Consider the following 12,834-nt stretch of genomic DNA (forward strand, 5'->3'; position numbering starts at 1 on the left):
CGAAGCCCAGACGTAATTTTCATCAAAAATACATTTATCTTGTTCCATAACCTAAACATTGCTTTGTATTATCATTATTTTTTTTAAAGGTTCAGCGGTCAGATGACAGTTTAGTCTCTGACAAAGCACAACGCACAAAGCACAACACTCGAGGATGACTGGATGTATGTGGGAGTGACAGAAATAATAAATAAGGAAAAATGAGGGGTGGTGATGAAACTCTGCCATGAAACTCAGCCTTCGGTAAGCAGACAAGAGAAGAGTGATGGACAACACACACACACACACACACACACACACACACACACACACACACACACACACACACACACACACACACACACACACACACACACACACACACACACACACACACACACACACACACACACACAGGCCTACTTTGCAGTTGATGAATCTAGTTAAATGTGGTTACATGTACAAAACATGATATATATATATTTTGAGATGTTAATCAAGCCCAAAAGTCATACTCCAAAAAGAAAAATATTTACACGTAAAACTGTCAAGAAGTGGATGTGATATCCTGAAGGGGAAACCAATAATTTTATTTCAGCTATCTGTAAAAGACGTCACACAACCTACTCGAACACTTCCCTTCCTGAGCTCGGTGCGGTCTGTTAAAATCTCACATTTCCTGCTCTCGAAGCTACAACAACATAAATTCAATAGGCGATGAATACTGCAAATAAACTATTGTATCAGTATATGACTAACAACGAATACGGTGTCATCGGTATACAGTTTGAGAAAAGAAATGTACAGCAAATAGTTAAAACACCTTTTAGAAAAGTCATTTTTTTAGTGAATCCCCAAAACCCCCAAAAATCTTTACACTTTCTCCTTCACTTGAAGAACTTCATTCAACATCCGTCCACCAGATAAAGACTCTCGGGATAAAGACGTACAGACAGGAACAAAAGGAGACTGATTTACAGTAAAATGCTTCTCAGTTTCAACATACAAAACAAGTCTAAAGAGTAAAAAAAAATGTAATTTTCAATATATGACAGTTTTTTATATTTAGCTTACACATGGAATGCTTAAAATAAAGCTGTGAAGATTTTAAAAAAAGTACCTCAATGTACCTAATCGGAGCATTGTATTCATTATCCTCATCCCAGGAAACCTCCCAGTGTGAGATGACCTTGCCTGACCTCACTTGGCCTGTTAAAGACCAACTTTAACCTCCTGCAAACTGTATACTGTGTAGTTTTAAGTCCAGTGAATATTTACAAGCACTCTGGAAGCGTGTAGAAATAATAACCTACGACGGAGGATGACATAACTCCGAGCTAAATTCAATATGTATTTTATTTTAAATATATATTTTTTCCACACGAAAGCTAAACTACTGAAACTTTATCGTGTGAAGACGTTAAAGTAATAGTTTTGGGACACGTTTGGGCTTATTCGCTGTGAGTTAGAGGAAATATGGCGCTGTCATATCCTGTCTGTTAAATGTGACGTCACAACAGTGATCTTAGGCTAGCAGACAGGCTAGCTGAAACAAGCTAGCTGAAATGAGCTAGACAGCTAGCTCGTTTCAGCTAGCCAGGTCAGAATTATTCTGCCTCGTCACCCCCCGTGAAACACTTTACAACACGTCCTCACTCCCAACTCCTCTATTGCGACAGTTCCCTCAGCGGCACTGCGCATTAAACTATGACGCTCTAGGTTCGTATCTACCGCCATTTTTTTTCAACTTCCTCTTATTGTCCTTTCAAAATAAACTTCCGGTTTCCACAACGTTGTTTTAAGGTTTAGGCAACAAAAGTACAATGGAAACAAATAATTACCTTTTAGTAATCGAGTAGACAGCGTAATAGTGTTCATTGTGGGGTGTTTTCATGAATGCTTTATCCATAGTATTCTATAAAAATAAAAAATAAAAAATAAAAAATTTACTTTTACTTTCATAATACTTTGCCTTGCAGGTAGTTATAGTAAATACCAGGTTGCTTTTTATACTACATGACCTAACTTCCTAATTTGCTCCCGCCATAACTTTATTTCGTACTGATTAACTCGCAGTATTTGACGACTTGGGAGTAAGAAACTTTAGAGGCTCTTGACAGTGGATATATTTTTACCTCTGGATGGAACCAGCCTAGATAATTCTCTCTTAGATTGAGCTAAATTAAAATCTCCTCGCTGTAACCTCGTAGTGGAATCAATCTTCTAATTTGCAATACTTTCCAACATTTTCCAAAATGTTGCACTTTTCCTTTAAACTGAATTTAGCCCTGAGAAACACAATAGGCTACGACGGTACCTTAAAAAATATTGAAAAATAAAAGAGAAAATACAAAGAGGCAGTTTTTCAACTTCTCGATAATACAGCATATATGTACCTCATCGTCTATGCACAAGGCTCATCGACTCCCGATGAATCAAACACTAAATTCAAAACATCACAACGACTTTATATCACCTATCCACTGAAATGAATATTATTGGCCTATGATATCATATGGAATACAATGACAGAGCACACCCAGGATACTTTTTTTGCAAACACATGGCATGTTCATGTCTTTATTTGTGCCCTTTGACAAGAGGAATGCTAAAAATTATAAAATAAATAGACACGGCCTGAGCCTCCTTAGATACGCGAGCGCCTTTCTTTACCAATAAGTATTCAGTGTTTCGTTGCCTGAGAATTTGTCCACAGTTATGTTGAGATAAGTAAAGAACAAATTGTGTGAAAAGATAATTTTCATTTGAACTGGTGAGGCAAGAGGTCTTTAATACTGAGAGGAATGATTTGAGGAGACTTCCAAACACTGACGGATCACCTCCCTCTGTGTCTTGTGTCAAAGTGTCTCAGACCCAGTACTGGTTCTTTTTCAAGGCCGGGTTCGTTGTCCGACAGTGCTGCAACAACTCCGGGTCCGCGTCTTTGGCGTCCATATTGGACATGGGGATGTTATTAGCCGGGTCGGTTTTGCGAAAGGTTTCCGCGCTGGCCACCTCTCCGTTTTTAGGCTTGCACGCTGCGGTCTGGACGTCGTGCTTGCCCGTCTTGTTTTTACGGATCAGGTAGCAGGCCAAGATGGCCGCCAGCAGCAGGAGGAGGAGGATCACCAGGATCGGAATGAGAATAGACCAGAAGTTGCTGCGTCTGGTCACGTGCGGTTTCCCGTTGGAGCGAGGGTCAGAAGACGTCGTTGTGGGGCCGTCTCCGTGGGTCCGGTCCATGTCGCCCTTCCAGCGGGGGCTAGCTGAAGTGGAACGAGGGGACCCGGCGCCGGGGAGGTCATTACTGTCCTTCGATGGGACTTCTGAGGGAATCCTCAACAGAGTGGCAGGGTAGACCACGGATGCATTGTAGGGGCCCGTCTGGAAGGACAGCACACATTCTGCTGGAGGGACCCCGTGGGCTTTGAGCAGGAAGCGGGCCTCGTCCTGACTGACACTATCTTGGGACCCAGAAGGGGTAAGGATCTCCATGGCAACCCGGCCCTCATCCAGCTCCTTCTGGCTGAATGTGTCCACCGGCTGACCGGCACCAGGACCTCCAGACCTCACGAAGCGAGCGCCGCGGGGCTGTTGGATGACGGTGAACGTGGGGGAGCTTCCGGTTTTGTTTGCCAGGGGAGTCGCATCCAGAAGCCTCCTGTCCAATTGGACAAGAGCGCCTTGGGGTAAGAGAGGATCCTGAGCGATGTTGGCCAGAGGCTGGACCGTGATGTTGAGGACCGAGGAGACATTGGCGGCCCTGCTACTGGCCACGAAGGCAACGCTGTCTCGAGGCGAAGTGGACTTGACGAAGCGGACGCTGACCCGGCCTTCTTTGATCTGTTTCTGAGTGAAGGCGGACGTCGGCTGCCGATCCACCATGACAGATGCATACTTCGGCACGCTTGTAATCTTGTAAAGGATGTCCTCCTCAACCGGACCCCCGGTGGTGGCTCTCAACATCTCCTCGGTCACCAGGGTCTCGTCGTCGCCTTGCTTCACCTTGATCTCGGGAGCTTTGTCGAGAAACAAGGTGCGAGCGAGGATGCCGACGTGGAGCGTGTGCGGCTCCGTCTGATGCTCGCCGTCCGACACGACGAATTCGATGAAGCCCTCGGCGAGGCTGCCGTCGCTGAAGAAGCCCACCTGCCCGCGGTTGATCATCTCCTGCGAGAACCCGGAGATGGGGTCCATCGTGAGGGAGTCAACCAGTCGGCCGTTGCCGGGCGCTTTGGTCACTTTGAAGTGCACCTCGTCCGGCGGACTGTCCTCGTCTTGAGTGTTCAGGTGCTTCTGAGTCAAAAGGGTCATGGAGCCCTGAAGAACCTCCAAGAGCATGTCGACGGTGACGAGTTCGGGGGAGTCGGAGCCGCGGCGTTTGATCGAGATGTTAAATATCTCCTCCAGGACCAGGGCTTTGGCAGGCGGGGGCAGAGCCGGACCCTCGGACTTTAGACGGGCTCTGAAAGAGAAGCTGTCGGAGGGAGCCCCCGAGTCGTCGTGGAGATACTCCAGCAACCCTTGGGTAACGTCTTCTTGCATGAAAGACGGGGCGTTGCGGGGAAGGTCCCGGCCCCCCAGGGTGATGCGACCGTGGTCCGGGAAACGCTGGATCTCAAAAACCACATCCACATCGCGACGCTCAGCTTCCGGGAGGCTCGCCAGGAGATTGGAGGCATCGAGGACGGACTCATCCATGACTTTCCTCTGGCCTTGGACCATTTCCAAACCTAAGTGGAAAAAATTCAGAAAAATTCAGAAAAATTCAGGAAAATTCAGAGAAATTCAGAAAACAAATGAAAAGTTTTCTTTTGGTTTTAGCTGTTTCTTGTCAATATTTAATAATTCAGGGCATAGTGTTGACGCCTTAGGAGAAACAGACAGAACAGGGGACGTACTGATTAGGAAATACATATATATATGAAGCCATATCATATATATGATTGTTCAAATAATGTACAAAAGTGTATTATTATCACAACACCAGCCTCATTGTGCTCTTACAAACTATCCTATTCCGATTTCTGACGATTGCATTCACGCTTCTCAGAAAGTGGTTTTCATTTGTGAAGACTGTCTTGTTGAACTCGATGCAGAGCTTGAATTTTATTCTTCAATAATTAAAAATCCAAATGAAAATTATTTTGAAAAACTTTTTGCAGACGGACACAGGGCAATGCCGGCGCCCACAAAACAACAACATCACACTCACAGCCTTACAACTGTATCTATACTCCACGGTTCAATAAATAAACACAACCAAATACATTTAAAGTGATAACAATGTGTGCTCTGCCTATAAACCACTATGAATAAATGTTTAATACATAGCTAAATAAGGATATCTTCCAGTGTCTCCCCATTGCCCACTAAAGGGGCTTTGAACTCATCTCTGCGTGTCCAAATATGTGGAAATCTTAATCTAATAAAATTGTGTTTCAGCATGCTGTATTTTAAGTAATGCAACTGCTTCCTTGTGTGTTTGGTGAGTTTCTTTCCTCTACTATTTATATTTAAACGGTAACTGTCTAGGCTAAGTCACTTACTGGTAAATAAAAAGTAAATTTAGAGATGGAGTGGTGATTTATTTGCTCGTATACCTTTGTTCTTCCACAGCTGCGAGGAGACGCCGCTGTGAGCGGCGCCGTAAGACACGGAGATGGGCAGGATGTGGCGGACATCGGGGGCCGGCTGGGAGGACAGAGACAGCTTCACGGAGTCCCTCACCGCCCAGAAGGGCTCCTCGGGGATCTGGTGCTCGTAGTAGACCACGCCCGACTCCAGCTGCGTGTCAGAGGAGACAAAACCAGAAGGTCATGAGCCGCTCCAAAGTCTTTAAGTTCGACCTCATGGACAGTTGGCGAGGAAGACGATCATATCGGGAACAATATGATCAAATAACCTTCTACTGTATCATCTATTGTAGGATTCAATATGTTGATTCTGTACCTCCCGTTGTCTCTGGTCAATTACATTTTATTTGCTTTGACTCGTGTGATTTGGAAGACGAAGACATTTTAGATGTTTTAGTTTATTCAAAGACATTTGTGTTTGTGCTCGGACGTCTGTAAGAACCGCAGAGGAACGACAACTCGGGGGCGGCGGTTGAACCGGGAAGAGGACTGAGATGAGACGGTGTTCGCTCTCTGAGGTCAACTCTACACACACACACACACACACACACACACACACACACACACACACACACACACACACACACACACACACACACACACACACACACACACACACACACACACACACACACACACACACACACACACACACACACACACACAGACACACGCACACACACACACACACACACACACAGACACACAAACAGACACTGACACACCCACACACACAGAGACACATAGACAGAGACACACACGCACACAGACACACACATACACACACGCACACAGACACACACACAGAGACACACAGACAGAGACACGGACACACACATACACACAGACACACACACAGAGACACACAGACAGAGACACAGACACACACACACACACACACATATACACACACACAGACACACACACAGAGACACACAGACAGAGACACAGACACACACATACACACACACACACATACACACACGCACACAGACACACACATACACACACGCACACAGACACACACACAGAGACACACAGACAGAGTCACAGACACACACACACATATACACACACACAGACACACACACAGAGACACACAGACAGAGACACAGACACACACATACACACACACACACAGATACACACACCCACACACACACACACACAGAGACACACAGACACACACACACACACACAGATACACACACACACACACACACACAGACACACACAGAGACACACAGACAGAGACACAGACACACACATACGCGCGTACACACACACAGATACACACACACACACACACACACACGCGTACACACACATACAGACACATACAAACCAACACACACAGAGACACAGACACACATACAAATACACACACACACACCTACACACACAGACACCGATACACAAAGACAATGACACACACACACACACACAAAGTGCTGCTACAAGTTGCGTGGTTCAAAATCCAAAACCAAATGCTTAAAATATCATCACCATTGTTTTGTTTTTAAACCTAATCTCTATATTTGGTTACGAATCTGCGTAAACTGAAATAGAAGTGCCTCTTTAATTTACATAAAATATATATATTTTAAATCCACTCAATAAAAAAAGAAAATCTTTGGAAATAAGATGAACAAAAGGCGTAAACCATGAAAAAAATAAATATTATTAAATATTATATATTCTTTTCTTTTAATTGTATTCAATCTGAATAAAGTGTATATTTAAATTGTCCACCATACCTTCAGTAGTTTAGAAAGAGAGATTTATTTTTTTAACATCACTGCAGTCCCACCGTCTCAGCATATATTACAAATCATTAACAAACTGAAACCCTTTATTATGGTGGAGGCTCCTGCTGACTCATATGCAATGAGGCCCCCTGCTGGTGAGGAAGAGGAACACGTTGATGCCTCATAAACAACAACACAGTTATAGACGCTTTTAGGATGAATGTAGGAACACGCTGTCTTCTGGAGGATGATCACAGTGTGTGTGGACCCAAAGGTCAACAAACACTCAACGGTTTAGTGCAGATTGATTTATCTTTAATACCAACTTTATCGAATTTACCTTCATGCCTTGAATAAAAGTCAATGCGGTTAAATAAGGGTAATAAAATAAGGGTATAATTCTGAGCGGTATTCAAGTTAAGAAGTCGAGAGCTGCAACCAGAGGAGTTTATATGACTTAATTTGCCCCTCTTTAGCTCCCAGTTTGTGTTGAAAGGAGGACTAGCTGCACTTTCATGCATACAAGTGGAATTATGTCTTCTCGTATGTCGGTCTGAGGGTTTCTGTAGAAGACAACTGGAGCGCCTGGAACAGCTACGACCGCTTAGTAAAAAGAAACCGGCCATTAATAGGAATGCTGAGGCTGAAAGAGGAGGTTTTATTTAAAAAAAGAAGAAGATGAGTAATAGTCGCACTTACAGTGCCCCCCTTAATGCAAAAGATAATAATACAAATCCATCAACATATGCATTTTCCTTTGCTCTTCCTGGAATTTATTTGTTCTTTTCTTTTTCTTCCTTTTAATCAGTTTAACTCTTTTAAATTTTTACCGCTACAAATAATTCACAACCATCATTAAAAGCGAATGTGGAGAACATTCATTTTTTTAAAGAAAGGTGGAAGGGAAATTAGGTAAATGCATCCAGAAGGGAGGAAATATACCGCGTAAAAATACATATATTTAGTCAGCGTCAGAAAAAAACAAAAAAATAACCACACATAAATAAGAATACAAATTAATATGATTGATTTGTGTTTTATGTTTGTTAAAAAAAAATCTAAGAAGTCATATTATTGCCATTTTTATGACAATTGCTCATATACTGTAAACCTAAATAAGTATATTTAGTATTTTTTAACAGATTAAATATTATTTCACAAGTAAGAAAAAAGTGCCCCCAATTTCTTTCTAAATGCCCCTGGATTTCAGTCAGTGGGGGCAAAAACTGCCCCCTAAAAAATATGTAAACTTCCTCCCCTCCATATTTTAGTGCCCAAGAGTAATTACCTGTGTTTGTGAGAAGCCAGTAATTTCCTCATACTGGTTCCTGTCGTTGGCCAGTATGAGTCTCCCCAAGCGAGGGGGGCGGATGAGAGAGTAGTTTATCTCATTGCCATCCTCATTGGTCACGGCCCCCAGATTGGCACTCGTGATGGACTGCCTCGTCCCTGTGAACACACACACACACACACACACACACACACACACACACACACACACACACACACACACACACACACACACACACACACACACACACACACACACACACACACACACACACACACACACACACACACACACACACACACACACACACACACACACTGAGTGATGTGGAAAATGGCCTTGTTGAATTCAATACACTTCCTGTTTTCCACTTTTATTCTGTACGGTATTGCCGTGGGTTATTGAAGCATGATATTTTAACATGTTTCAGATAAACATGATTAATGTCTTCAAAACGTATTTTCTGCACGTCACATAAAAAAATCACTGTGTTCTTAAAACATTGGGACAAAATGTGTGTAAATAACCCCACGAAAGGTTTATTGTTGTGTGTTGATTGCCTTTTTTTAATCTGCCTTATCGGTTTTGATGTATGCCTTTTGAAATTGTATTGTTTGAATATTTTATAGACGTTTTAATCTACTTCCTCTTTGAGATAAATCGGACTTTTATTTTGAAAGGTTAAAAGAAAGCGCACATTTGTTTTATGTTAAAATGCGAACTTGACGTTACGGACGGATGCGCATTTTATATAAAGTTGAATAGTTTAATGGACCCGTATGTGGCTAACACTCTCCAAGTGGTGATAAGGTGGTGATAGTTTATTACCTTCGCATTGAAAATGCGGAAGGTTATGTTTTGATCGCCGTGTATTTATTTATTTATTTGTATGCATGTTACTCGCATAACTCAAAAAGTATTAAACCGAATCGCATGAAATTTGGTGGGATGATTGGTTATTATCCGGGGACCATTTGATTAGATTTTGGGATCGATCGGGTCAAAGATCAAGGTCAAGGCTATGAAAAGGTCAAAATCTTCTTTTTACCAATTTCTATCCAATTGGCATGCAACTGATGCCAAAATGTTCATAATTCAATGCCCAATCTTGTGATATGCGAAGGTATGCACTCTACCGAGTGCCCGTTCTTGTTAGTTGTTATTAATGTATTGTCAATTAAAGAAAGAAAATATAGGATCGTAAATTAATTTACGGGGATCAGTTACAACGTCCATAATGTTTAGTTTCATGAGATCTATGACCACGTTTTCTCGGTCTATAAGTAGAAAAAGGACTTTATTGTTATTACATCGCAGCGGCGACCGGGTTGAACTATTGACCGCTAATCCGTCCCAATCCTCCCCATCACGCCGCCGTCTCCACGGCTCCAAGAACTGAAGGACATTTGACATTTTACCTGGAAACACCATGAGCTCCTCCTGCGTTACCATGGTGATGGTGAGAGGCCTGGCCGTGACGACGAACCGGTAGAGAGGCGACGTGTGCTCGCCGTCCGTCACCGTGAAGCTGAAGCCGCCGGACTCCTCGCCTGCAGATACGGGTCGTACCGGTCATCCCTCTTACAATAATGCTCATTCGTGACTCCTTTATTATATGACATCGTTTATACGCGCTTATGACGTCATTGTCCTCCTCACCCTCGTGGATGAAGATGACCTCCCCATTGTTGATGTGAGCCTGGGTGAAATTCAAGATGGCGTCTTCGGGCGCCTCCTTCAACGCCACGGCGCCGCCGGTCGGCGCCTCGACGTGGTAAACCAGCTCCTCCGCCGGGGAGTCGTCGTCGTCGGTGTTCAGCATGCTGGACGTGATATCTGCTTCTTCTCCGGCGAGGACCTGAGAGAGAGAGAGAGATGAAAAAACTACACTGATTACACAATCTGAGTTATGTTTATAAAGGTAAATCAAGGTTATCAGAATCAGAATCATCATTATTACCTTCGCATTGAAAATGCGGAAGGTTATGTTTTGATCGCCGTGTATTTATTTATTTATTTGTATGCGTGTTACTCGCATAACTCAAAAAGTATTAAACTGAATCGCATGAAATTTGGTGGGATGATTGGTTATTATCCGGGGACCATTTGATTAGATTTTGGGATCGATCGGGTCAAAGGTCAAGGACAAGGTCATGAAAAGGTCAAAATCTTCTTTTTACTATAGCTCGGTCAATTTGTATCCAATTGGCATGCAACTAATGCCAAAATGTTCATAATTCAATGCCCAATCTTGTGATATGCGAAGGTATGCGCTCTACTGAGTGCCCGTTCTAGTTGAATTTGAATCCGGTTACACGTACCCAGCCTCCCGTCCTACATACATGTCATTTACAAATAGCAGGATAAATATTTTAAAAAGGTTAGGGTTAGATATTGAAGGCAAAATGTATGTAGAATATAAAAAACAACAACAGTGACAATGAATTGGTGATGTTAGTGCACAAAAAAGTGGTGATAGTGAAGGTGGTACAAGGTGATACAAAAGAGTCGGGAGTTTATTAGAAAATCATGAAACTTTATCTGCAGGATGAAATCATTTCTCAGTCCCATTTTGATCATTTTGTATCATGTTTTTCATAAATGATAATAAAAAAAGTTGGTTTTAGACATTTATTTACATGTATCTACCATTGTATTCATATATTTCACTGACTGCTTTTGTAAACCCAAGATCTTTAGTTATCCAATTTAAAACACCCAACAGTTCGTCCACATGAGTAACGGGATGTTTTCACAAGAGATATGAAGAATTTAAGAAAATCGAACCTACATTTTCAGTTTTAGGGCCATATTATCTTGTGCCTCGTTATATAGAGAGCTGAGATTGTTCTGCACATTTTTGATGTCAATCACATGGCTGTGTGTCATATGCTATAGTACCTCTAAAAGGTGAATTTAAGAAATTGTGTAAAATCGAGAAAATGACCCCAGAGGGTTAAAGTCATTTCAGGAGAAAACAGAAACAAAACTGCCAAAAGAGATGAAATTAAAAGGAGTAGAAGTACCATAAAGATACAGTAAAAAAAAAAGAGGTGAATTATGTCTCCGCGGCTCCTGTTATCAGAAGATGGAGCGCAGCTGAACGACTCTCCTCGGGTGGATGGGCCGTAATGGACTTCTAATGGTCGGCTGGCTGGAAGAGGAGCATTAATTGAAAGAAATGGTCCAGATCCCCAGAAAGACGTTTCTGAAATAGCTGGAATCCGTTGGGGGGGGGGGGGGGGGACTAAGCCGAAAGCCCCACCCCCCCCCGCAGTAAGAGGCACATATTGATCCAGGAAAAGCCATCCGACCCTGTGATACACCTCTCTCTTTCTCAAGACTCGCGGATGATGAAGAGCGGGAAGCCTTCCGGCGGGAGGATGAGCGGAGGCTTCGCTTATAGACACTAAAGCTTCGGGTGTCAATCACCGAGAGTCGGTGGCCGATGCCATACGTATACGAGCGCACGCCTTCCGCGTATTGGCGACTTATTTGGTGACCTAATGATTCTCCAAGCTGTCTCTAATGACCTTGGAGAGGTCATGAGCGGTGTGGCGTTCACTGGCGGGTCTTCAGTACATGCTGAAATAACAGAGATAAAGCATGAGAGGATATATGAGGAAGAACATATATCTATCTCTCCCTCTTTCACATAGATGTCTCTATAGATCAATGCTGCAGCAAGTTAAGCTGCTTAAAATTAAACCAAATGTAAAACGTGATGTTAAATTGTTTTAAGAATGCTATTTAGCCGGAATACACGGTTCGTTAAGGCCGCTTTCTACCGAGATTAAGCGCTTTTTATTTCACGTTTACTTCCCGTAAGAGCAGCCTGAATACCTCATTTAGTATTGAAGTGTTATTTAAACATCGATCTAGAAACTGAGGATTTAGCTGAATGCAAAATATTACCAAGTTATCTAAATGTAGATGGGTGGTGGTACTAGTCATATTTCTGTTATTCCTGCTATTGTTATTGTCATTCTATTATATTCACTGGTACTATTACTTTTATTATGAAAGAAATAAGACAGATAAATCCATTGTTTTGTTGCCTAAAATAAAACGTAAAAAAATATATTTTTAAATCATCAAAAAAATGAAAAGACAACAAAACATGTTTTTGACAGGTTCATTCTCCTGTGAGAACATCTTCAGTTTGTATATCTGTTCTTTG

General features: G+C 42.6%; 1 protein-coding gene across 1 annotated transcript in view; it reads right to left on the reverse strand.

Moving 5' to 3' along the window:
* Positions 1–550: 550 nt before the first annotated feature.
* Positions 551–12,834, reverse strand: part of cspg4 (chondroitin sulfate proteoglycan 4) — a 79,402-nt gene continuing 67,118 nt past the window's right edge. Inside the window, exons 7-11 of the mRNA XM_056416342.1 lie at positions 10,314–10,512; positions 10,073–10,204; positions 8,652–8,812; positions 5,583–5,766; positions 551–4,712 (exon numbers count right to left, since the gene is read on the reverse strand). Coding sequence (XP_056272317.1) covers positions 2,848–4,712; positions 5,583–5,766; positions 8,652–8,812; positions 10,073–10,204; positions 10,314–10,512 — 2,541 coding nt within the window. The 3' untranslated portion in view covers positions 551–2,847. The remainder of the gene's footprint in view (positions 4,713–5,582; positions 5,767–8,651; positions 8,813–10,072; positions 10,205–10,313; positions 10,513–12,834) is intronic.

This window comes from Pseudoliparis swirei, chromosome 6 (assembly GCF_029220125.1).
Source record: "Pseudoliparis swirei isolate HS2019 ecotype Mariana Trench chromosome 6, NWPU_hadal_v1, whole genome shotgun sequence".
Lineage (NCBI taxonomy): Eukaryota > Metazoa > Chordata > Actinopteri > Perciformes > Liparidae > Pseudoliparis > Pseudoliparis swirei.